Source organism: Prionailurus viverrinus, chromosome A2 (assembly GCF_022837055.1).
Source record: "Prionailurus viverrinus isolate Anna chromosome A2, UM_Priviv_1.0, whole genome shotgun sequence".
Taxonomy (NCBI): Eukaryota; Metazoa; Chordata; class Mammalia; order Carnivora; family Felidae; genus Prionailurus; species Prionailurus viverrinus.
In genome coordinates, this window is record NC_062562.1 from 168,417,489 (window position 1) to 168,443,622 (window position 26,134).

The window sequence follows — 26,134 nt, forward strand, 5'->3', positions numbered from 1 at the left end:
CCCGGGGGAGACGAAGACCGGCGCGGCTCGGGCGTCCCAGACCCGCCGCCGCCGCCGCCGCCGCCAAGCTCGGTGGGCGCGGGACGGGACGCGCGGGGGGCTCCGGGGCACGGCCCCCGGCTCCGCTCCCCCCACCCCCGCCTCCCGCCAGCGCCCGGCCTCCGCGAACCTTCGGGAAGGCGGGCGGGGCGGGGCGCATGCGCGGCGTCAGGGTCGGGCGGAAGTGCACGTCGCCGCGCCGCCGCCGCCGCGTGACGCACTTCCTGTTTGTTGTCGGAGAAAGGAGAGAAAGGAAAGCGCGAGGAGCCGCCGCCGCCGCCGCCGCCGCCAGCGCCGCCGTGCCGGAGCTGAGGGGACCCGGGCCGCCGCCCCGCCGCGCCTCCTGCCCGCTGCCGGCTCCCTGTGCTCGGTGAGGGCCGCCCGCGGGCGGGGGGTCGGGCCTCGGGGCCGGCGCGGGGCCGGCGTCGGGGGGTCGGGGACCAGGGGCCTGCCGTGGGGCCGGGGCTTCGGGGGGTGGGCGGCGGGCTGGGGCGGCGGTGGCGGCCAGGGGCCCGCTGGGGAGTCCGGGCGGCCGTGAGGCGAGGGGGGGGGGGTGCGGGCCGCGCGGGTGGGCGTCCGGCCTCGGGCGGGCGGTCAGGCGGGGGGGGGTGGTGGTGGGGGTCAGGCCGGGAGGGGGGGGGGGTCAGGGGGGAGCGTCGGGCCGCGGAGCACGGGGACCCGGTGCGAGGCCGCGGGCCCCCGCAGTCGGGGGGTGGCACTCGTCCTGGGCCGGCCCGCGCCGGCGGTTGGGCCCGTGCGGAGGGCGGGCGGCGCGGGGCCGGGGTCCCCCCGCGTCCCTCCAGTTCGGCGTTGGCGGGGGGCCGGCGGCGTGAAAGGCAGGTTTGTTCTTTCTTTCAAGCTCCGCGTGGAGGAAGCAGCCCAAAGCCGGAGACCAGGCGGGTCTGCAGAGAGAGTGGAAGCCTCGTGGGGGGCGGCGCTGCGGGGCGCGGGGACCAGGAAGCGGCTCCGGGAGACGCGAAGCCGCGTTCCCGGAACTTCCCCCTGGGATTTTCTAGAGTTTGACGGCGAGCAGAATGCCCGAATTTCAACCGACATGGCCAGTGTGCGGTGGGGGGGGGGGGGGGGGGCTTGCGGTTTATGGCCGCTTCTGCCCAAGCGGGGATGGATGGAGTTGGCGAGAAGAGTAAATCGCAACCTTCGTGTGGCCCAGACCTGTTTTGGGAGGCAGCAGTGGTGGTTAGGGGCCGCGGACGGGAAAGGGGGCAAGGTCACACCGCCACCTGGCGGGGGGGCGGGGCAGGCGGAGCGGCGCCCAGTTGAGTTGGGACCAGAATTCGTAGGACTTCGAATTGAGTTCGGGGAAACCCGAACGACCGACCAGCAAAAGGAGAGAAGAAACTTGTCGTTGGAACGCGTTTCCTGATCGTTTTCTCCGCTGATTGTGTGTGTCAGAAATGTTTTAATGACACGTATTTACAGCCTGCCTCTCCCCCTAACTGCCCCATTCTCAGATTTCTCTGGGAAATTTAATCTGGACTTCTCCTGTTCACAGTAAGAGACTACAGTTTTTCTGGGGTTAGTACTTGCGTGTATAGATTTTAATGTTTACTTATTTTTATTTTGTTTATTATTTTTTTTTTTTTTTTTGAGAGCGAGGGCAGGAGCAGGGGCGGGGCAGAGAGAGAGGGGAACGGGATCCCCAGTGGGCTCCACACGTCGGCACAGAGCCCGCCGCGGGGCTCGAACGCACACCAGAGAGATCACGATCCGAGCCGAGGCTTAACCGACTGAGCCACCCAGGTGGGGGCCCCAGTGCTTCTGTGTGTGTATGCCCGGCAACAAAAAGATCCGTGCTTTCACGCACATTATCCAGTGGGCGGTGGAATGTTTGTTACTCGCGTCTGAATTCGGGAAGTAAATGGGCTTGGCGGAGTGCTTGGTGGGTGTGGGAGCCGGGAGGCCGAGTTTTGAAACGGGCCTAAGCAGCCTTGAGCTGGTTGCTGTGGAAGGGGAAGATTGGAAGTGTGAAACCGAGGCTCTGGAGAGTTTTGGGAGTTCGGCACCCGCGTAGGAAAACGAAATCAGCGTCGTTAAGTTTCTTTTCCTGACATGGTGTATTTGAGAGGTATTTTTGGTTGCCGGTCTGACTTACCTGGAGGGCTGGGTGGGGAGTATCCTTTGACTAATATTCTGAAGAGTAAATCATGGGTAGGGAATTACACTATTCCTGCAATTAAGTGGCTTACAATAGCTTTTCTTTTTCAGCAAACTCATGATTCTTACAGGTGTAAGAATTAAGAGTAGACCCGTTTTTCCTTGTATTAACTCTGTTTTGGACAGTTTCAAACAAATACAGTTGTACTCCGCACCATCAATAGTTTTCAACCCAGCAAACTCAAAAGTCAGGTTTGTGGTGGGGTGATGTATGCATGTGTATTTTTTAGTTTTAAAAAGGGACTTTAAAGCTCGGTAAGTTAGTTTTTCCCATTAAAAAAATTGTTTTTAATGTTTATTTTCAAGAGAGGGAAGGAGTGGGAGTGGGGGAGGGGCAGAGAGGGGGTTGGGGAGACACAGAATCTGAAGCAGGTCCCAGGCTCTGAGCTGTCAGCACGGAGCCCGACACGGGGCTCAAACTCCCGAACCTCAAGATCATGCCTGAGCTGAGGTCGGACGCTTGCTTACCCGACTGAGCCCCCAGGCGCCCTGGTAAATTATTTCAAGTTCAGCTTTTCAGGGTTGCAGTGTAAAGCTCACTGTGTCACCTTGGTGATGTTTCCTGTTACCTTCCACTGAGGTTACAGCGGTCGGACTGCCATCAGCCGCTGCGATGGTTAAGGGTGATTATGTTCCATTTCTGATGTCTCTGCGTGAGGATTAAGTTAATGGAATCAGGCTTTATATTTGTAAGTTGATGTTTTAGTAGGGTATTTAAAAAGCCTTATTTCGCCTTTTTACTATCTGGGAAATGATTGCAAAATTTAGAGTGGTGGAGGTCTATGTTGGAAATTTGGTTTGCTCTAAATTTGTTCAGGACACCACCTAGTGGGGAAATTGGCATAATTGCAGGCTTATTAGGGAATTCTCAGGACAGGGTCAGTGGTGAGATGTAACAAATGCTGTAGTGGTTTTTTTGCATAAATAAGATCTGTGAGAACTTTAAGTTCAGGAGGTAAATGAGAAGAAAAGCAAAGTTGGTGAAGATAAGAATAGTAGTAGAAGTGATTATTAGGGGCCCCTGGGTGGCTCAGTCACTGAAGTGTCGACTCTTGGTTGTGGCTCAGGTCAGGACTTCATGGTTTGGGAGTTGGAGCCCCAGGTCGGGCTGCGCACTAACAGCAGAGCCTGGTTGGGATTCTCTTATGTGCCCCTCCCTTGCTTGTGCTCGCGTGCTCTTTTTTTCTTTCTCAAATAAGTAAATAAATAAATAAAATTAAAAAAAAAAGGATGATAATGTAGGAATGGAAAGACAATTTTAAAGCCTAATTGGAAAAAACTTCTGGAGTTCAGCTTGGAGAATTTTGATGCTTTCGTTATAGGTTGATTATAGGTGTTTTTCAAACTTTGTAATTTTAGGGGTGCATGCAGAAACCAGTCGAACTTTTTTTTTTTAAGAAGCTTATTTATTTATTTTGGGGGAGTGTGAGCAGGGGGGAGGGAGAGGGAGAGAGGGAGAGAGAGAGAGAATCCCAAGCAGGCTCCGTACTGTCAGCTTAGAGCCTGACTTAGGGGCTCGAACTCACAAGCCTGGAGATCCTGACCTGAGCTGAAGTCAGTTGGATGCTGAACCCACCGAGCCATCCAGGTGCACCCGTTGCTGACCTCTTTTGTTTAAATGTTCTACTTAAGAAAGTTTAAAAAATACCTTGTTATTTTTTTAAATGTCTCATTTTTAAGGTGGGGAAAATTAATTGCCAAAAAAAATTATGAAGGGTGCCTGGCTGGCTCAGTCGGTGGAGTGTGTGACTCTTGACCTCAGGGTTGTAAGTTCGTGGCCATTGTTGGATGTAGAGATTATTTGAAAATAAAATCTTAGAGGAATTAAAAAGGTAGTTAAATTTCTAAGGGTTGCATTCTAGGTCAGTGGGGGGAGGAGTCTGTTTTATTTATATCCGTAATACCTTATTTCGAGAGCTATTCCTTATTTGGACATAGTTTGGTGTTTTTAAAAATGCTACCCCTAACATTTGTAAGGAGTTTTGGCCATTCTGGATAGACAATAGCAACCACGGTGAACGGCTGTGAGGCAGTAGAACTTCGCGGGTTTGTTTTTGTGTGTGTGTGTGTATTTATTTATGGAAATACTCCAGGTGTCTTAGGATTCTTCACTTCAGTTGCAAGGATCAGTTGTATTCGGAGTGTGATTGCTTCAGGGGGCATGTGATCTGTGCCCTTGGAAATGCTCACCCTACTTTTCACCAGCAAAGGCTATTGCAGTTTGCCTTGTATCTGTGCTGGGGCCTCCCTGTGTGTTCCCTGGGGCGGGCCTGGAACCTTCTCTTGTGTGTTCCCTTTGTGCCTGTCGCATTGCTCCAGACCCAGGGTGCCGAGAGAATACTGGTTGAATTGGATCCTTCTTCCAGGCTTGTCTTTGTCCTGATTACCCTGCTGCGGTAAATGAAATCCAGATTTTAGGAAAGTTGGGGGCAAAAATACCCAATTTGCGTTCACAAGTGCCAGGACTGAGTGCTTGCCGTGTCTTCTCTTGTAATGAAGGGACTTTAGTCGTGCTTCTAAGTGTCTGATAGTTGACGATGGCCGGTTTTTGCAATCGTTGGTCTGAGATCGTGAGTTACAGTGGAAGTAATTTCCTCGTTTGTGTCGGGAATACTTAAGGACATGTTAGGTCAGCACAAGATAAAGACTTAGTAGATGCTCTGTGATAAGGAGTGACAGTTCATTTCTGTGTTTCCCCACCTACGTGTGTGTGTGTGTTCTGGTAATTTGTCGGGTAATGAAATGACACGGAGGAAACTCCCAGACCTCTTTCTTGTTGAAGGTCGGGCCTGCTGCTTTTCCACGAAGCAGACAGCGTTGCACTAAATTAGTTTGATGTCACAATTAAACATTTTAGAAAATGTTTTCTTTACAATTAGGACTTTTCTGGGTTAATAGAAGTCATGAGTGTTTTGATTTTCTGGTTTTTAAAGCTGAAGAGAGGGAGTGTCTTCAGTGGGTTTTCGGCCTGGAATTATGTTACTTGAAACAGTGTAGAACCCGCAGCATTCTCCCGGTGGGGGGGGGGGGGGGAGGATAGAACAGGCCTTGTGCAAGAAGGGGGGTTTCTGCCTTGAGCTCCGTTTTCAGTGTTGAGTCTCACGGATTGGGAAGGAACAAAGGAGGTTTTGTTTCTGTTTTGCAAGCAGAGCAAGGTTGCTTAGATGTTAGGTGGAGAGATGTTTGAGAAAGGTCTGGTGGAAAGATGGTCACTTCTGTGGGTGGCTAAGATTTGGGATACAGAGTAACAACATTCCAGAATGTAGAGGTGTCTTAAGTCCCAGGCTTGAGGACCTTGACACCGAGAGTCTGTTAGAGGTCTAAAAGGGTGGTGTGTTTGTAGCAGTCATGTTGGACACATACGTTCTTGAGTATCTTTCTCTCTTTTGTAAAATAGTAACAAAACCAAGGTTTCATAACTGAGCTGTGTAGAAAATTTGGCTTGTTAGAGCTAACTCATCACGGAGCACCTCATGTAGGTCATCAAATACCTACTATGTTCGTGGTCAAAGATGAGGGTAGGTAAGCTTCATGGACAAGAGCACTCGTTGCCTTATTCCATAGAGATCATTTCCGTTTGCACCTTGTTTCTGGGGTGGGGTGGGGGAAATGGTATTTGGAGGGAGGGGTAGTGAAGTTGTGCGTTTAGTGGTGTCATGGGATATTTTGTTACATTTAACTTCCGTCTGTGTTTTGGTGCCCCAGCGTTCTCTTTGTAGCTAGAGCTTTTCTTTCCCTATGGACTGGTTTGCATGCAGTTGATGAAGAGTATTTGACTTAAGGGGCTGGATTTTTAGAGATTATCGTATTGAATGGAAAATGAGGTGGTTCATTGGTCGTAGGAAGTCTAAAGTGAATCAGGTGAGGTTTTGAAGGTACCCAAGAGGTTTGGGAATCTGTAGCGTGCCTTTCTAGTACTTTTTCAATGATGTACAGGAAAAGAAGTTAGTAAAGGTGGTTTGATTGGGAAATAAATGCTCTTTATTCTCTTGGTCATTAAAGTGAAATCTCACTTAGAAAAAATGACCAGACTTATTTTACCCAGAATTCTACCATCAAGAACTCTGTAGGAATATAAAACTTGTAAATGTTAATAATGATGGTTTAATTCACCTGTAGAGTGGTTGTAGAAGTTGCTAGCTGACTTAACTTTGGGAACCAGAGCTTCTGTTTCGGTATTGAGGTCACGGTACAGGGGTTAAAGTGCAAGCAACGTTAGAGAAATCGGTATTTGAAGTACCAGCCTTCACTCCCAGGGACATGTTGGCAATTGTGTGTGTGTATATGCCCCAGCTCAGTTTTCGTGGTTGTAAGGTTTACTTGGAGGAAAGCAAGAGTCTCCATGGGCAGCGTTGGACCCTACGGAGTTAGACTTGAGAAACGGTTAATCCAGAGAATCTCTGGGAAAGAGGAGGCATTTCATCCTTCGAGGACGATGTGCCGTGAGAACTAATCTCTTTACTCCAGCAGCTGTTTTCTCAGATGAACCGAAGCTTTAGACTACAGGATTTCTCTGTGTGTCGTCGAGACTACTGAAGTGTAACCTAAAAGAAGCGAGAATTTGTTTTTCCAGAGACAGCTAGTCCGTGATCGTTCAGGTACAGCGTAGTGGATGGAGACTTCTTGAGAAGATGAGATTAGGATGTACAATATCTGGCATATTGGGTATACGGGAACATATTTTCTTACAAGTTTGTTTATTTTGAGAGAGAGAGCATGCCAGCTGGGGAGGGGCAGAGAGGGAGAATCCCAAGTAGGCTCCACACTGTCAGTGCAGAGCGCAACGCAGGGCTTGAACCCGTGAACCTGAACTGTGAGATCATGACCTGAGCAGAAAGCGAGAGTCAGATGCTTAACCCACTAGAGGAGCCTCCCCACACACTAAGTGGCTCTGTAGACCACATCTCTGTAGGTCTCTGTTTGTGCTTCTTTCTCTGGAGCCTCTGTGCTGACAGGGTGCCTGCCCTGGGCTTGTCTGGACTCGCTTGAGAGTTTGAATTGCACTCTGTCTTATGTTGATAGGAGTACTCTATAGCGACCACTTCTTCCAGCCCTAGCAAGTGAGTATTTTTCGGCTCAGCTGGTGAATGGCCCCCATTGAAGGAATGCATGTTAGAAGACATAGTAAGAACTTGGTTCCCCCCCCCTCCCCCGCCAAACACAAAGGCCAACAGGTGGAAGAATGGGCAAAGGACATAGGCCAGCAGTTCAGTGGAGGCACTTACAAATAGCTCTTGAACATGAAAAGATGCTTAACTTCATGGGTGCAAAACAGATCAGGCTTCACTTAAGTGGCTGGAAAAGTCAAACAGGTTAGTGTTGTTCCTGAGGGTAGGAACATGAGGCTGATGATACTGGTTAGGCTGGAAATTAGTGCAGCCTCTGCGGAAGGCAGGTGGGTGAGATGGTGTCTTTTTCTTTCTTATTTTTTTAAAAGACCCATTGTTTTGATGTAGAAATTTCTACAGCATACTTAGTGAGATACTTCTTTTTTTCTCATGTCTCATGTTTATTTATTTGGGGGGGGGCAGGGAGAGAGAATCTAAAGCAGGCTCTCCGCTATCGTGGCAGAGCGCCATCTGGGGCTTGATCTCAAGCACCCTGAGATGAAGTCAAGAGTTTGGAAGCTTAACCTACTGCGCCCCCCCAGGCCCCCCCGCAGTGAGCTACTTTGGCGTCTCACTTCTGTATCTGAAGAGAGCAGCTTATGCTTGGAGGGCCTGGGTCTGAGCTTGACTCCTGGTTCGCTCGTTCACCACAGTGGTGTGCAACTCTGAACCCTGGGTGGGTACCGTCTCTGGGCCTCGGGTTTTCTGCTGCAGAAATAAGGGCAGCGGTCCTGCCCTCAGTGCCTGAACTGGGTGCTCAGGTATCAGCTGCGTCAGGGTGCTCCCGTGTCTGTGGTGCCTGCCACCCCATGGGATGGCTTTCATTGTTAAAGGGGTAATGGTGGCCTGTGTGTGTGTTTTCTGAAACTGCCCTGCCAGTAAGGGCCTCTGCAGCGTGAGCTGGGGTGCAGGCCTGGTGCCTGGTTTCCATCTGACCATTACTTCTGGTGGTGGTGCCGCCGTGCCCACATTTCTTTGTCCTGGTACTGCATAAATTTTTTTCTTTTCGTGATTTAGTCCTGAATTCTTTATTTCTTATATTGACATAAAGTTGGCCTGTGACCTTGTAAGTTTGGGGCGTATGTGTCTTTATACGTTTATATGTTGTAGTATAGTAATAGTTGTGTAGGTGACACCTTTATCGGGTCCCATTATCATCTCTGTGTGTGTTTGTGTTTCACATGTATTTTTTTAATTTGCCAAATTCAACCTTGCACGCTCTACCAAAAGTTTGAAAGATGCTAATTTAAATGTCTCCAGTTCTGCTCTTTTCGTTGACTGAGTTTATCCTTGTAAGGCAGGAGGTGTGTTCAAGTCACATGCAGTGTCATTTGCCTGAACACAGACTGGGAAGGAATGGTTTTAAGTGTTTCCAGTGTTGCTACAACAGTTGACCATCAAGCAAGTAGGTAGTGACGGGGCTCCATGGAGTCGTCAAAGGTGGTTGCCCAACAGACGTTAAAAAGATCGCCGTCATGGACCGAGTCCTAGCCAATGAGAAGATTTGCTAATTTGCTCAAGTCTTCCTAGAAGTTAAATCTTTGGGAGATTTAATTAGGAAATATAAACCCTTTATGCACCAACATTTACAATACTGAGTGCAGCATGCATATTGATGAATCGATGGGGCTTCAGCTGACTCACCAGCGGAATATGAGGGAACTTGAATAGTTCCCTGACATTTTGTTCCCCAGAGTAACTGTACTCAGTCTCCTCATAATTTGCTGGGGACTGGATTACTGAGATCGAAAGCTAACTTTGATGGCTTCTGCCCTCAAGGAGTTTATGATGTAAAAAGCCTGGAAAACAGTGATGGGTACGAGATGATGATGCATGCTATGATGGAGGCGTGTGTAAGATGCAGTTTCAGCGGAGAGGAAGCTAGCTGCCCCGAAGTGTCCTCCGGCGAGGAGGCGTGTCCTCCGGCGAGGAGGCGTGTCCTCCGGCGAGGAGGCGTGTCCTCCTTGCAGTTGGAGGATGCAGAGGGCACCTGGGAGGGACCAGGGCACTCAGATCTCATTGTTCAAAGCCCGATGGTGAAGTCCGGTTTGCACCTGGGATGGCAGCCGGGAGGATACGAAATCAGGGGACGAGCCTTTGATGCTGTGCAGGAGTCTGAGGTTCCCCCCGCCCCAAGATGACACGGGTGACATGTGTGATGGGTTTTGGTAGTAAATTAATGAAACATTTCATCTTAACTGTTGCAGGAAAAATAACTAGCATCTCTAACTTGTGTTTTTTGTGACTATTACAGCGTGTCCATTAACACCAATTTTTAAGAATGTTAAAAAAACAGTAAAGGTGACAGGCACGAAAAGTAACAGGCCAGAAACCGGCAGGTGTACTGACTGAGGCCTTGCGGGTGTGCATGGGACGCAGACCTGCCTCCTGTGCATCCTTCCACTTTTCCCGGTGGGTGATTGACCCATGGGAGAGGCTAAGCTAGGGAAGGGTAGCTGCTGGGTCGTAGGGGCCTGGCCGGCCGGGGTTCAGGGAAGGGGCCTGGGCATCCAATTTGGTTAGCTGAGGGCGTGGGGGTAGCCCGTGGGAGTGTCCCGTGGAAGAGCGAGCTCTTCGAAGGGCCTGAGAGGAGGCTGATGGAGAAGTGGGTGGGTCAGTGTGCCACGCAGGAGAAATTCTGTTAGGTGAGTTGCAGAATGCTTTATTCAGACCGTGGATTTTTTTTTTTTTTTTAAATGTTTATTTATTGTGAAAGAGTGAGTGGGGTAGGGGCTGGGAGAGAGAATCCCAGGCAGGCTTCACAGTGTGGGCCCGGACTCGGGCTCAAACCCACAAACCCTGAGATCGTGACCTGAGCCGAAACCAACGGTGTGGAGCCTGACTGAGCCACTCAGGTGCCCCCAGGCCATTGATGTTTAAAGTGGCTCTTGAACCATTTATGGGTTTTTACCAGTGTCCTTTGTTACTGTTTTTGTCTTCCTTGCTTCCAACTTTTTTGCCTTTTGTAGTTTGTTTTTTTTTTTAAGTTGACTTATTTATTTTGAGAGAGGGCGGGGAGAGAATTGCAAGCAGGTCCCTCACCTTCAGCACGGAGCCCAGAGTGGGGCTTGATCTCACATAGCAGGAGATCACCAACTGAGCTGAAATCAACCTGGGACGCTTAACCAACTGAGCCATCCAGGCGCCCCTGCCTTTTGTAGATTTAATTGAACGTTTCATGTGATTCCATTTTCTTTCCTTTTTAGAGTGTTACCCCCCCCCCCCTTTCCTTTTTGCCTTTTTTCGTGGTCGCCCTAGAGTTTGCAGTGCTCCTTTATGACTGACTTCACAGCCATCGACACTGTCATGGTCCCTGGGTAGTGCAAGCACCTTCTGATGCCAGTTCTTCCCTCCTGCCTGTGGGGTTCTCGTTCATTTCACCTGCAGGAAGTCTAGGGATGCGCAGAAGTGTCTGTCGTGGAATACGCTGTTGCTGTTACCTGTTAGATTACTGAGGAAAATTAAAGCGCATTTTGTGTCTACCTCTCTTTTCTCTGGTGTTCATTATGCAGATCTGAGTTTTTGTCCTACAGCATATTCCTTCTCTCTGAAGGACTTCTAACATTTTTTGCAAGGTGGATCTGCTGGCAACAAATTCCCTCGGTTTTTGTTGGCCAGAGAAGGCCTTTCTTCTTCACTTTTGCAGGATAACTTTGCAGGCTACAGAATTGCAGGTGGTGCCCACCCCCTCCCCCGTCCCCCCAGCCCAGCACTTAACACCGTTTCACTCCCTTCTTTCTTACATGGATGCAATTCTTTTGCTTCCTCATCGGTAGGCTGTCTTTTCCTTTGGCTTCTTTCGAGATTTTTTTAATCTTTGATTTTCTGAAGTTTGAATGTGATACGCCCCGGTGTAATTTTTGGGTATGTATCCCACATAGTGTTCTCCGTTCTTCTTGGAGGTGTTGTTGGGTGCCTGACGTTCATTTGGGGGAAATTCTCATTTAGTCCTTCAGAGCTGATTGATGCTTCGGAGCCCTGTTTCTGATCCTTCCTTTCCTAGCTCTGGCGCTCCGGCCGCGGGCTGCACCTCTGCTGGCTGCCCCACGGGCACTGGGCGCTCTGCGGTCGGTCTGTTCCTCCCCTGGCTTGTCTGCCCCTTGGCTCAGCCATGCCCCGTTTACTACTAAGCTCATCACAGACCTTGATCTTTTCTGCCGGGGTTTCGCTCTCTAGCATTTCTTGCCGACTCTTAGGAATTTCACCTCTGCTTACGTTGTGCCTCTGTTCTGGCGTGTAGTCTGCTTTTCCATTAAAGCTCATAGCATATCAATCACAGTTTCACCAGATTCCTGATTCGGTGATTCCTGCACGGGTGACTTGTGCCGAGGCTTGCTTAAGCCTGCCAGACTGTGTTTGGCCCTCTGGTATGCCTGGTGATGTTTCGTTGAAAGGTGCGCATGAGGTACCAGACAAAGGAGCTGCTTGCTGTCAGTAGGCAAGTGGTGTGCAGGCCGGTGGGGGAGGTGGAGGTGTCCCCGTCCCTGAGCAGGTCTCCACTTTCTGGTCCACTTCACCAGTGCCTCCCACTTCCCCTTGGGTGGGACAGGAGGGCAGGAGGGGACTGGAGTTGGGTATTTCCCTGCCCCCAGGTAGGTTGGGCTCCAGCAATGTATTTCCCTTGAGGGCAGACACTCTCTAGAAGAAAGTGGTGTGTGGTGTTTGGGGGGGGGGGGGGAGGGGCGGGGCAGAGAGAGAGAGAGAATCCCAAGCAGGCTCCTCCCCCAGCTTGGAGCCCTACTGGGGGAGAGGGGCTCTGTCTCACAAACCAGCAGATTTTGACCAGAGCCTAAATCAAGAGTCAGACATTCAACCCACTGAGCCAGCCAGGTGCCCCTGTTTTGGTATTTGTATTTATTTTGTTTTAAAGTTTATTTATTTAAAAAATTCTTAAAAAAATTTTTTTTAATGTTTATTTTTGAGAGACAGCACAGGTGGCGGAGGAACAGAGAGAGGGAGGCACAGAATCTGAAGCAGGCTCCAGGACCTGAGCTGTCAGCCCAGAGCCCAGCACGGGGCTCGAACCCACGAACCGTGAGGTCATCACCCAAAGTTGGACGCTTAACCGACTGAGCCACCCAGGCGCCCATCCGCTATTTATTTTTGAGGGAGAGAGAGCCCATGAGAGCATGAGCAGCCGAGGGCCAGAGAGAGGGAGAGAGAATCCCAAGAGAAAACCAAGAGCTGAATGCTCGGCACCCCACGTTTTGGTATTTTTAGATGGTTCCTTTTCCCTTGCCCGAAGCCCCAGTACGTTTTTGTCCCAGATTTCCCGTGAGGGCTGGTAGAGCTCATGAAAGTGTGTACCTCAAACTTGTCCTCACAGAGCTGCCAGCAACCCCGGCTGGTGACGGTTCGGATTTCCCTGTCAGCTCATCGGATTTCCCTGTCAACCTCTCTGGAGGCTTCTGCATTGGCGAGTTCCCATTCTGTGTGCCCACCTGTGTTTTCAGTGCGGGAGGCACACCTCACTTATGGGGCAGATCTAAAAAAAGAAGCTGTTTCTTGGGGTGCCTGGGTGGCTCAGTTGTTTGAGCATCAGACTCTTGATTTTGGCTCGGGTCGTGATCTTATGGTTCGTGGGATTGAGCCCCGCGTCAGGCTCTGTGCTGACCGTGTGGAGCCTGCTTGGGATCCTCTGTCTCTGTCCCTTCCCCACGTGCACCCTCTCTCTGGAAATGAACAACAAAAAAATCCTGTTTTTCAGTTCAACTTTGTTTTGCTTGTTGGTGTGGAGTGGTGACTTTACTGCTCTTTATGTGTTGGAAAGCAGAAGTCCTATCTGTAAGGAGAATCTTGGTGGATGTTTCAGGATGAGGGAGAGTAAATGTGTCTGTTGAGTTTGCCATTTTATTTATTTATTAAAAAAAATTTTTTTTTAACATTTATTTATTTTTGAGACAGAGAGAGACAGAGCATGAACGGGGGAGGGTCAGAGAGAGGGAGACACAGAATCTGAAACAGGCTCCAGGCTCTGAGCTGTCAGCCCAGAGCCCGACGCGGGGCTCGAACTCACTGACGGTGAGATCATGACCTGAGCCGAAGTCGGCCGCTTAACCGACTGAGCCACCCAGGCGCCCCGAGTTTGCCATTTTAAATATGAAACCTGTATGTTTATCTCAAAAGAAGTTGACCTTTACAGGTTGATCCTGACGTCCTCAGGTACCCACTGGGATGAACTAGGCACCGAGTCAGGAGTTGTCAGCCTGGCCGGGGCACAGCAGTTGTCAGCATTTGTGTTTCGCCGTATTTGTAGTGTGTGTGCTGGGGTGAGAACACTTTCAGAGGATCTCGCTCCGACTGTGGCGTTGGACTGACACTGGTGAAAGGCCCAGGACATCTGCCCTTGACTACCACCCGTATCTGTCCTGAAGAACACTGTTCTAGAACCCTCGTGGCACTGTCCTGATCACAGCGTAGCTTGAAATCGTAGCTGATTACTTTATGATTGGCAAGCACATACAAGTATTTTTAATCTTGTTACTTGTAACTTTATTTTTGGTTTTAATGTACGTAGTAGTTTAGGTTTAAGTTGTATTTAAGTAAACTCTACACTCGTCTTGAGGCTCAAACTCAAGACCTTGAGATCACGAGTCCCCGGCTCTTCTGACTGAGCCAGGCAGGTACCCCTTGTTCTGTAATTTTTAATCACATCGTGAGGTGTACTGGGGAGATGTACACTCAATTTTTCTACTTATGTGGTATTCACCTGTGTATAGGCAGGTACTACGGGCCTTTAGGACACACTTCCTGAAAGTCCTGATGGTGAGGGTTTATGGGAGTTTATGGGAGGAGGTACTTTTAGTTAATGGGATTTACTTTAGTGGCTTTACTAAAGAGGTGGAATTTTTTTTAGGAAATTTCATAGATTAACACACCAGTTGTCCCAAGAAGCAGTTGTTCTTAGCTGAAAGAATATGACGTCTTGGTTTTCTGTAGCTTTCTTAAAATACAGGAGTGGGGTCCCATCAGAAGCGAGAGAAGTTTCAGAATACCATTGGCAAAGATTATGTAATGAATTATCTCACCCAGATCGCCTGTAAGCCTGAGTTGATATCTGTTAGGTTGCAGACCAGCCCTGTGTGTTGTGGAGCTCTCTTTGTCCTCTGCTTGTGTTTTCCAGAACGGAGGTCAGTAGCCACATGTGGCTGTGGGGCCCTTGAAATGTGGCGGGCGTGACCAAGGGACTGGGGTTTTCAAGTTTTGTTTCATTTTAATGACCTGAGAAACAAACGTGTGTGTGGCTGGCGGGCTTATACCGTCAGGCCGTGGAGTTTCGGATGCTTGTTGGGGGCCGTTTCCAGCTGCCTGAAGCCTTTGTGGGCACCTGTGCTTTCAGTTGACGTGATCTGCCCCTTCATGTAATGATTGCTTCCTTACTTGGCGCCTGGATGCAGGAGAGAAGCCACTTTTTCCTGGCAGTGTCCACAGATGGTGGGGGGCAGTGAGTAGGGAGCCGCATGCCCCCTGGTCCTGGGTATACCTGAGAAGAGAAGGCAGGAGTCCCACCCTCGAGGGCTCCTCTTTTTCTGGTGTTACCTGTTCCCTGTGACCTCAGGTGCGTGTGTGAGGCCACGTGGGGAGTGTGGGACTCGCAGCAAGTCCTGGATGAGGCTGGACAGCAAGTTCTTTCCCTCCCTCAGACTCGCTTGCGGTCGGGGCTGGGGAGCAGAAACACTGGGCTGATCTCAGGAGGGTAAAGACCATTTTAGTTCATTTATTTATTAAAAATTTTTTTAATGTTTAATTTTTAGAGACATACATAGAGACAACAGAGTGCGAGTGGGGGTGGGGCAGAGAGAGAGAGGGAGACAGAACCCGAAGCAAGCTCCGGGCTCTGAGCTGTCAGCACAAAGCCCAACTCAGGACCTGAATTCACGAACCGCTAGCTCATGACCTGAGCCACCCGGGTGCCCCCCCCCCCTTTTTTAAATGTGTTTTAATTATTGGGGCACTCGGGTGGCTCATTCAGTTAAGCTTCTGACTTCGGCTCAGGTCACCATCTCACAGCTGGGTCTCTGGACCCCGCATTGGTCTCTGTGCTGACAGCTCAGAGCCTGGAGCCTTCTTCGGATTCTGTGTCTCCTCCACCCCACTCATGCTCTATCTCTCAAAAATGAATAAACGTTGAAAAGAAAATGTGTTTTAATTATTTGTTTTGAGAGAGCCTTCATGAGCTGGGAGCGGCAGAGACAGAGGAGAGAGAATCTCAAGCAGGCTCTGTGCAGATAGCTCAGAGCCCAACTCGGGGCTCACTCTCATGACCCATGAGATCACCACCTGAGCCGAAACCAAGAGTTGGACACTTAACCGATTGAGACACCCAGGCACCCCTAAAATCTTACTTAAAAAAATTATTCTTGAATTGTATCCTTTCTCTTGAGCCCCCCCTCCCCCACCTGAGTCTTACCATACTAACTTCTTGCCTCTTACGTGGGCCACATAGTTTTGTCTGTGTGTGCAGTCATTGTAGTTGAAGCTGAGGTTGTCTCTGCACAGGGAGCTTTCCGTTTGCTTTCTGTTTTCCAGTTCATCAATAAATGGCAGTGTTCTTTTAAGCTTTGTTTGCTTCATTGTCTCCATACATGTTTGTGTTGTCCTTGACTAACCTGTTTACATACTTGTTTTCTAAACTTGGTGACTTATTCTCTAAGCTAGCGTATGATGGTTATCAATAAATGGGATTACAGTCACTCAGAATTACCTCATTGTTTTCATTGGGAGTAAATATGTTGATGGTAGAATGGGTGTCCAAGAGCTTTTGATTGGTTGGAACAGTGGGCCAACATAAGCAAGGTGGACTTTTTGGGGCGAGCTGTGAGGCTCATTGATCCGAAGAGCCGCCGTTGCACAGAGGCAGTAGTGGGAGGCAGCAGGGCGATCACAGACTCAAAAAGGCATAGCTGAGTTTAGGTTGATAATTGAAGTCAGGTATGGTTCTTACGAGAGTTGACCTAACATTGGTGATCCAGGTTCAGAGGAGAAATGTCTTGTTCCCTTCCGTTGGTGACATCTGGACCGTCCCCGCATCATTGATGGTGCTGGAATCCGGGTAGGAAGGGATCGCGGCCTTGGAGCTTGCTCAAGGTGGAGATTTAGGAACCCAGAGATGTAAGGCTGTATGTCTAGAGAGTGAAAAATTCACGATGGTAAACCCCTGAGTGTTTGAAGATACCTGTGTCGAAGAGAAATTCAGCCCGCCCGTGGACCAGGGACCAAAGGGTGACAGCTCCCTGGAGGCCCGCTCTTCACCACAGAGAATCCAGTAACTGTCCAAGATTAAGGGCTGCTCCCTGGACTTTGTTCAAGCAAGAATGTTTGGACTAAGTGTTTTATGAGGCAAAGTTAAAAGCCGGTTACTTAAGAGGTCCTTTCGCTTAGAAGGACATGCGGGCGCTGCCGGTCGAAGCCTGTGCTTTGAGAAGCACCCCAGTTATTACTTTCAGAAGGGTAATTTTCTAATTCTAGCATTTCTCGTGCATCTGTTAGCAGGAATTCTTTAAAAAGAATGTTGGCTCATCGGCCATTCGGTCGCAAGCGTAGCTCGTCCAGCGGCAGGCAGCACAGGCCACCCGGGACTCCTGCTCGTGTGTGTGCTCGTGTGCTCGGGACGCATGGCACTCCTCCTGGTGGTCCCGTCGCCGTCCCTTCGGGTCCACGAGTGCTCCATCAGCTTTGTTCTCGTGTCCTTCTGAACTGGCTCTACTCCTTTTTGACTTCAGGTTTTTGGTTTTTAATTGGGAGTGATTTCAGATTTACAGTAGCGTTGTCAAGACGTCGACAGACGTTTCTTGTCCACCTTTGACTCAGCTTTCCTCAATCTAACCACAGTACACTCCCCCGAACGGAGCCCCGACGTTGGCACGGTGCTGTTCTCTAGACGCTTGAGTCCCGTCCGGCCGGTATTCTGCTGAATACCCTTCTCCTGCTCCACACGCCAGTCCCGGGGCCCAAGTGTCCCCATTCAGTTGCTGTCACTCTCAGTCACCTTCAAGGTGTCACAGTGGCCGGCCTGGGACGTCGGCTGCGTCTAAAGTTTCTTGCTTGATGGCGTGTCCTCGGCTCATCTCGTGCCTCCGCCCCACACTCCGCGTTGGTCAGCGAAGTAACGTCTCGTTCCATCTGATCCTCGGCGGAGCTGACCGTGTCCTTCGTAGCTGGTTCTGTCCGGTGCTGGACACCATCTCGCATCTGTTGTGACAGCACCTGTGTATTTATAGCTCACCTTGGCTGTGAGAGAAGACGGTGTGATTAAGTTAAGAGGCTCCTGCAGCAGGAGGGGCTGGTGCCATTGAAGATGGAGAAAGTGGAAGGGTTTTGAGATAGTTGGCAGCTAGGCCTGGTGAAACCGTGGATTGCCGTGTGTGGGTGTTCTGTCACGGGGTGGGTAGTGGTGTCGGTGAGGGCGAAATTTCCAGTCCACAGCGTGAGAGCACGAGGTAGAATTCAGTCGCGGAAGACCAGGAGTGGGGTGGGGACCCAGTGAAATTTGGTCCTGTTCTATTTGCGACGTCTGTCACACGGCCAAGTGGCTGTGTCAAGCAGTCATCTGTCTATTCGTGTCTGAAGTGCCAAGCAGAGACCTAGGATTGGAGCTTACGTTGGGGAATCGCTGCGGGATCCGTGGTATTTGCAGAACGGGGGTGACGATGAAGACGCGGGAGTGCAGCCTGAGAAGGGGTCCGGAACCCTGGCTTCCCCACCCTGTGCCCACGGGGCTCGTAGGGAGAGGAAACCACAAGACGGACGGACCGGAAAGCCCAGTGTGCCGAGGGCTTGGGGCGCCCAGCTGTGAGAGCTGTTTCTGGGGGTGCCTGCGCTGGTGGGGGGCCAGGGGGCAGGTGGCGGCTGGGCAGGACCGGGTGAAGGAGCAGAGGAAAGGGGGGAGGTACGGACAGCCTGCTGCTGCAGGGGCAGTGGAGGGTGAGGGGTCCGGCTCTGCAGACGGGCTGGTCTGATGCACACTTCAGTTCGTTTGCCTTTTCTTCGAGGGGCCGTCTCCGTCTAGGACGCGGGGCAGGTGGCCGCTGGTCGCCATCACGCGAGTGTTGCTCGTCTCCCGGGTGCTGCTGTTGATGGTTCTCCTGCGCTCGCTCAGCCCCAGTGACCGTCCTGGGGGTGTCTTTGGTTAAGGCACCGCGGCGTTCACATCTGGCAAGGCCGGGCCAATTCCCACGCGTGCGCCGACTGCCTGGAGGGCCCTGCCACACTGCCGTCGTCACTTGCACGGAAACAGGCACCTGAGTGCCAAGGCTGGCGAAACTGGACTTGAGAATACAAGCTTTGAAGTGAGTTCAAGGATGTCTGAGCGGTGGCATCTGACTCCCCGGGTGACCTCTGGCCACGTGTGGCTCAGCCGCTAGGAAGTGGGAGCCTAGTTCTGAGACTTTTCTAAGCCTCGCTCCATTGGGCGCAGTGGGTTGCCCGGTCCTGCAGTGCTGGGAGCTCCCGGGATGCCCTGTGGGTGCAAGCGGCAGCAGCTGGAGCTCAGCAGGGACCAGAATGTCACATAATTTTCAGCCCTCTGAGGTAGGGACGCAGGGCTTCAAGTTTTCTGCCATTTCTGGCAGCTGTTGTGCTGTAGCTTGCGTTCGGGTTTTTCTTTCTGAAGATGTAAGCTTGCTGTGCTTCTTGGTCTCGAGAATTGACGACCCCTTCTGTGGCTGGTAATTTTCAGACGGTTTGGCTGGTGTCGCTGACTCGGTGGTGTGCTCTGAATCCAGTAACTACCACGGAGGAAACTTTTTCTTGAATGTTTATTTTGAGAGCGAGAAAGAGAGCGCCTGCCCTTGTGAGCGGGGGTAGGCAGAGAGCAAGGGAGAGAGAATCCCGAGCAGGCTCCAGGCTCCGAGCTGTCAGCACAGACCCTGAGATCGTGACGTGCCTTGGAACGAGGCTCACGCACTTAACCGACCCAGCCACCCGGGCGCCCCGAGGAAACCTTTTAAAATTGGGTACTCACTCCCATCTTGTGTAGTTGAGTGCATTTCGCACAGATACCTCAGTATTTTAACTTGAACCTACCGAAACAGTTCAAAAAGCTATATGGTGAACGACCGTGTTCTTGGAGGTACGTCCTCCAGTTACGGTTGTGGGTGCTCGTGGCAGGGTGCCCTGCCCCCCATCTCTTTGGCATAGAGATTGTTGCAAGTTTAAAGTAATCAAAACCCAGTGGAAGCCTGAAACGCCCTCGGCCTCGCTCTCAACCGCCTATATTTACATTGGAAAGGAGGAAGCCTGTCCCGGAAGAGAGCTACCTCCTCCGAGACTCCCCTGTACCTAAGGAATCTGCGTAATGTCCAGACATCTCTCGTCTTCTTGGTAATTAACAGACTCCCTCCCTTTTGTGTGCTCGGACCCTCCGTCCCTTCGGCTCGGAAGCTTCTTGATGCCTCACACTGTCTGTGGAATTTCCCGTGAGGGGTGTGGGCGCCCCTTGCACGTGCCTGTTACAGTTGAGTTTCTGCTCTTAAGTTGCTCTCATGTCACCATGATTCTGAGCCCCCTTTGAAGACCGGAGGGCAGACCCCAGTAATATTTTTGTTAGGGGGTCTGTCACGGCTGTTTGGATTTTCATGTTAGGTTGTAGGAAGAGTAACCATATGGTTTTCTCTAATTTGTAATTTAAACAGATTCTGAAAAAAAGAAGAAAAAATTCTGAAAGGGACGCCTGGGTGCTCAGTCTGTTGGGCATCCGACGCTTGATTTTGGCCCAGGTCGTGATCTCACGGTTCAGGTTCATACGACCAGGCCCCGAAAGCTGGAAGCCTGCGTGGGATTCTCTCTCTCCCTCTCCTGTCCCTCCCCCACTTGAACCTTTTCTTTCTCTCTTAAATAAGTAGTAAAAAAAAAAAAAAAAGATGCCTTTAAACAAATTGTGAGAGTGTATTTGAGAAAAATACATATTTTGGTATTCAGAATGACAAGTCTTGAGTTCAAAAGTCTGTTCTGAGGTCTTAACCTTTTTAAAACTTTTTTTTAAGGTTTATTTTGAGAGAGCGAGTGGGGAGGGGCACAGAGAGAGGGAGAGAGTCCCAAGCAGGGTCTGCACTGGATCTCACAGCCTCGAGATGACAACCAGAGGAGATGTCAGGAGTGGGACACTCACCTGACTGAGCCACCCAGGCACCCCTGAGTTCTTAACCTTCTGACCTCTAGAACTGTTAATGCTGCATTTGAGGTTTTGTACGGTCTGTTCTAAATATTTCTTTCATCATGTGATCAAATTGATAATGACATTTAACCTAAATATTTCTAATTTCCTTTGACGTAAAGGCTTTCTCTCTCTCTCTCTTTTTTAAATGTTTATTTTGAGAGAAAGACATCATCGAGTGCAAGTGGGGGGGATGGGGCAGAGATAGAGGGAGACACAGAATCCCAGGCAAACTCCATCCAGGCTCCGAGCTGTGAGCTGTGAGCACAGAGCCCGACGCGGGGCTCGAACCCATGAACCGTGAGATCGTGACCTGAGCCGAAGTCGGACGCTCAATCGACTGAGCCACCCAGGAGCCCCCCCCAAGGAAATTTCTTAACATAAGAGTTTTGTTCTCACGGTTGTTCTTTTCTGGTTTTGTGATATTAGTTTTCCATTTTTGTTCCATTGTTTCTTTAAGCATTCCAAAACTTAAATGTTTAAGCTTTGTTTGGCCAAATGGGCACATTTGATAAGAACCTGGGTTTTTTTTTTTTTTAAATATTAGATTTTACTTTTAAGTAACATCTACACTCGACGGAGGACTCAAACTTGTAGAACTCTGAGGTCAAGAATTGGATATTCCAGTGACTGAGCCAACCAGGCACCCCCAGAACATGGATTTTCTAACTGTTGGCTGCTGGGCCCTAGTTTATGTTACTACAGGTTTATGCTGTGTTGCCACAGACTACAAGAAGTTTGATAAATGCCCAGATCTTAAAAGCTTAACCTTCTGTTTGGTTAACAGTAGGACCGCGGATGTGTCTTTTTAAAAAATGTTTTTAGGGGCGCCTGGGTGGCTCAGTTGGTTAAGCAACCAACTCTTGATCACAGCTCAGGTCTTGATCAGGGTCACGGGATCAAGCCCTGCCTTGGGCTCTGCACTGGGCGTGAAGCCTGCTTCAACAACAAAACAACAACAACAAAAACAAAAAATTATTTTGGGCACCCGGCCGGCTCATTCCGTAGAGCCATGCGACTCTCGATCTTGGGGTTGTGAGTTTGAGTCCCATGTTGGGGGTAGTAGTGTTCACGTGAAAAAAATGTATTTATAAAAACGATATGTAAATAACTTTTTAGCAACTGTAAAAACTTTTATTTCTTGAAAGGGGAAGGAGGTTTTTTTAATTATTTTATTTTATTATTATTTTTGGAAAAAGAGCATGGGAGACGGTCAGAGGAGGGAAGAGAGAATCTCAAGCAGGATCTGTGCTGACAGAACCCGATGCAGGGCTTAAACTCACGAACCATGAGATCATGAACTGAGCTGAAGTTGGATTCTTAACTTACTGAGCCACCCAGGTGCCCCCCAATTTATTTTATTTTTGAGAGAGAGAGAGAGAGAAACAGCATGAGTGGGGAGGGTCAGAGAGAGAGAGAGGGAGACGCAGAATCCAAAGCAGGCTCCAGGCTCTGAGCTGTCAGCCCCCAGTGTGGTTTCCTGTTCGTTATTGTGATTATTTCATGAGTCCTTTTTTTGTTTCTTTTCAAGTTCTTATTTTAGACTCTTTTTAAAAAATTTTATAAATGTTTGTTTATTTTTGAGAGCAAGCATGAGTCGAGGAGGGGCAGAGCGGGGGTGACAGGATCCGAAGCTGTTTCTGTACTGAGAGCAGTGAGCCTGAAGTGGGGCTCAAACTCATGACCTGTGAGTTCATGACCTGAATGGACTGAGCCACCGAGGAGCCCCCGGCTTATTTCAGATTCTTGGGGGTGTTCTAACTTACTCCTGATGCTTTCCTCGTATTTAGAATTTGTCAGCTCGTGTTCAGCAGCAGGAGTTATGTTTTCAGCTGGAATCTTTGTGACTTAGGTTGTAGATACTTTTTTCTGCAGGGCGCCTCTATTTGCTTCACCATCCTAGGGTAATGTTTAGTAATTTTGAAGATAAGGAACGTAATGAGATTCCATTCTGTACCTCTGACTGAGCCTTCAGGCTTCCAGCTGCTGGGGGGACAGGGCTCTTCTCCTCTTTGAAGTTCGTTGGAGGGTTTCTCTTCCCCACTGTGTCGTAATTATGGCCTTTTGAGAGCCACGGTATTGGGGGGGGGGGTTCTCCGTTGCATCCTCTGGCTTCCTGTGCCTCAAAAGCAAGACCTATCCTGAAAACAGGGCACCCCTCCGCCGTGTCAGGATCACCACTTCTGGGAGCTCAGCTTTTTTCAGATGTCTTTGCTGGACTGTAACATTTCTAGGTGATGGGGGATCTGTTTCAGGTCACCCTGTGGTACTTTTTAAAAAGTTTTTTTAAGCTTACTTGGTGAGAGCGCGCGAGCAGGGGAGGGGGAGAGAATCCCAAGCAGGCTCTGCACTGTCAGCACAAAGCTTTTGAGGGGCTCCAGCTCTCAGATGGTGAGATTGTGACCTGAGTCCGGGTCAAGAGTCGGACGCCCAATCACTGAGCCTCCCAGGTGCCCCATCCCGGGGTATTTTTGAGCTGTTCTTTGTGTCGCGCTCCTGGACTAGTAACACGTAGTTGTTACGTGCTCCTTCCTGACCCTTTATATGTAGACTTTCTTTGTAAAGGGCTTGGCACGCACACAGGTGCCGAGTCGTGATGTAACACTGGACCTTTTTACCACGGTCGCTCCCCAAACGTGGGAGACACCTGTGCCAGGTGTCTTGTTTTGGGAAATGGCGTAATTTCTCGCTGGGCATCATTTAACCCGGCCGTTGTTGTGCCCCAGCACTGTGGCCTTAAGACTGTGATGGCATGTGCTCGCTTCCAGTCCGAACGTCGCTCTCTGAAGTCTGATGGTACAGTGTCTGGCGGGGGGGGGGGGGGGGGGGCACAGAAAGCCCAGCTTCAGTTGTGGGCCGAGTAGCCTGAGTGAGGGCCTTGCTCCACTGGGTGAAGTTCCTGTGTGCCATCCAGGGATAGGCCTGCTGTTTGTAAGTTCTTGGTCATTAGTTGAATGAAGTGCTTTTAGCCAATCAAAGTAAGAGAAGTAAATCCGTTAGATCTCGCCTCTTAATTTTTTTTAATGTTTATTTTTGAGAGAGAGGGAGAGCGCAAGCAGGGGAGAGGCAGAGAGAGAGGAGACACAGAATCCAAAGCAGGCTCCAGGCTCCGAGCTGTCGGCACAGAGCCTGACGTGGGGCTCGAACCCACGAACCGTGAGATCACGACCTGAGCTGAAGTCGGACGCTCAACCGACTGAGCCGCCCAGGCGCCCGATCGCACATACGTGTAGTCGGTCTGTGGCACCCGAGGCCGAGCCTTGTTAGCAATGGTAGGAGTAGGATGGGTTTTCATTGTCCTGCCCTGTGAAGTGACAAAAGCCACTGAGCAAATTGCTGCTGCTAGTTTTCCACTGAAGGCCTAATCTGTAGGGAGAGCCGGTGGGAGGGTGAAGCCACAGGGTGAAGGTAACAGTAATAGCTCTGCTGTCAGAGACCTTTCCTTTTCCTTTCCCAGGGACTCCGGGGGCGTGCCTTAGCTCGTCCCCAGTGACAGCCACAAGCCGTGGGAGGTGTCATTGTGTGGTTCCCATGTTGTGTCTGCTCAGGGCGGGGACAGCGTGTTCGTCCTGGTGGCTGTGCAGTCTTGCCCAACGCCTGGCACGGGAACGCACTGAATGGAGGGGTAACCGAAGCTCCCAGAGCGGGGCCCGTGTCAGGAAAACCAGATACTCGCAGAAGGCCTGTCAGCTGGTGGTCAAGTGGGCACTGAGTGCCTGCCTCAGAGTCACCTGTTAGTTTTATTTAGTTTAGGCTATTATTAGGCTATTTCAGAGCTTTTATTCTATATTGAGAAGGGTCTAGGGCACAAATCTTGGAATCTGTTCCCGGATGAGGGCCCAGCCTGACAGGCCAGTGGTTAGTGCTCAGGTGAGGTGACCTACCCTCCCTCTCCTGCTGTGCTCCTACCCCCATGATGAACCCAACCTCGGCAGTCATGTCATTGACCATGGATTTCTAATTGCAGGACTCACTCCAACAGCCTGTTAAAACATGGTGGATTACTATGAAGTTCTAGGCGTGCAGAGACATGCCTCAGCTGAGGATATTAAAAAGGCGTAAGTAACTGTATTTATGCAGTAATGAATCTGTGCACTTGGGCAGTGTGACTTTTTGTCTCCTGAAGTGGCGTTTCATGTGGTATAACCGTTTTAGAATGCTGCTGTTTCACTGTATCTTCAGACAAGGCAGCGAAACTAACCTTCGCCTCCTCAGACTAGGCCCAGCCTGTCACTTGGCATTGAGGGATGAGAAGGTCACTTGGTTTCCTCCGTTACTTTGCCTTGGGACAGTGGATTCTGTTGCTGCTTAAAGCAGATCAGACATTTAACTGAGGATGCGAAATAATCCCAGGCAGTTTTGACATTGACTGTGGAACGGAGCTGACCTGGCACTTCGCGCTTGTAGAGTGTGGTGCTGTGACCTCCTCAGGGGAGTAGCTGTTCGGGATCCCTGTCGGTGGCCCCGGCCTGTACCGTTAGAGCCAGGTTGAGTGCTGCGCCCCTGCTGGCCTTCCTAGGCCTTTGTGACCCGCGTGGGCTGGCCCACGGCGGGGGCAAGGTGGAGGCCACAGGTGGCACTCAAGGTGAACTGGGTCTTTAATTCGTTTGGCCTTAATGTGTAGCACAAAGTTAGATTTTAGCAGAGCTAGAGAGACTAAAAACTAAGCCTGGAACTGTTTGAGTTTGTTAAGGGACTGGCGTTTTTATTCACACACAAGTCTGCGCTACCAGGCTTAGCGGGTCTGCAGAAGGAAATTCAGGCGCTTGAATAAGTCGTTCACGTAAAAATGTTGAGCATAGCAGCTTGACTCCTGTGATGGGCCTGCCCTGTGTCAAACCGCAGCCAAGCAACTTGAGTAGGAGGGCCCAGGAAGTGCCTTTGAGCTGTGTCACCCGTGGGGCCCCTCGCGTCTGCCGGCTCACAGCTCACAGACAGCAGTCGCCAGTTAACTGCACTCTTCTTGAATAAACACAATATGTAAATAGTATTTCCACCACTAACTGATGGAGAAACAGGCCCACGTTATGCTAAACACGGTCAGGAAGGGGACTGGTTTAGTTTCTTACGAGAACGTGGGCCGGCCGTTGTCTTCAGGGTGGCTTTGAAGTGTGAACTTAGAAAATGCCATCGTTAAATGGAAGAAGATTTTCCCATTAAGTGCGCAGTTGAATACTGACTTAGACTAGATGCAGCCTTACTTCCTTTAAATGAGCGAAACTGCATCCATGGCTGGTGCGTGTTCGTAGTCCGTTTTGTGGACTCTAGGCTTTGATCTTGTGCAGCGACCAGAGAAACTTTTGTTTGAGGGGTGATTGTAGGTGGCTGTCCCCTCCCTGCGCATTTCTGCGGGGAGACCTACAGTCTTACCTGTGTTTGTGTCACAGGCTGTGTGTCCTTGGCGCTCGCTTACTGGTGTGGGGCCGGACGTCAGTCTCAAGGCCAACACTGAAAGACATTTGACGTTCTTTACACTTCACGTATCAGGCCTTGAGTCTAAAAACATGGCGTAGTCTTTCAAAACACACCCATGAACACTCGGGAGTCTCTTCTCGTGTCTTCGTGTTCACAGGACTACCCCCTGTGCAAAGTGACCGTTCTCCGTCTTTCACACGGTCTGTCATTTTTTACCAAGGTTTGTAGTGCTTCAGGGCCCTTG

General features: G+C 50.3%; 1 protein-coding gene across 5 annotated transcripts in view; it reads left to right on the plus strand.

Annotated features, from left to right (window-relative positions):
- Positions 1-260: 260 nt before the first annotated feature.
- Positions 261-26,134, plus strand: part of DNAJB6 (DnaJ heat shock protein family (Hsp40) member B6) — a 67,871-nt gene continuing 41,997 nt past the window's right edge. For 2 of the 5 annotated variants that reach the window (XM_047835455.1, XM_047835470.1), the window contains exons 1-2: positions 261-409; positions 24,443-24,533. In XM_047835455.1, the coding sequence (XP_047691411.1) occupies positions 24,469-24,533 (65 nt within the window). In that variant the 5' untranslated portion in view covers positions 261-409; positions 24,443-24,468. Of the gene's footprint in view, positions 410-832; positions 880-24,442; positions 24,534-26,134 lie in introns of those variants that run through there. The other 3 variants (XM_047835438.1, XM_047835464.1, XM_047835448.1) reach the window with 3 other exon arrangements.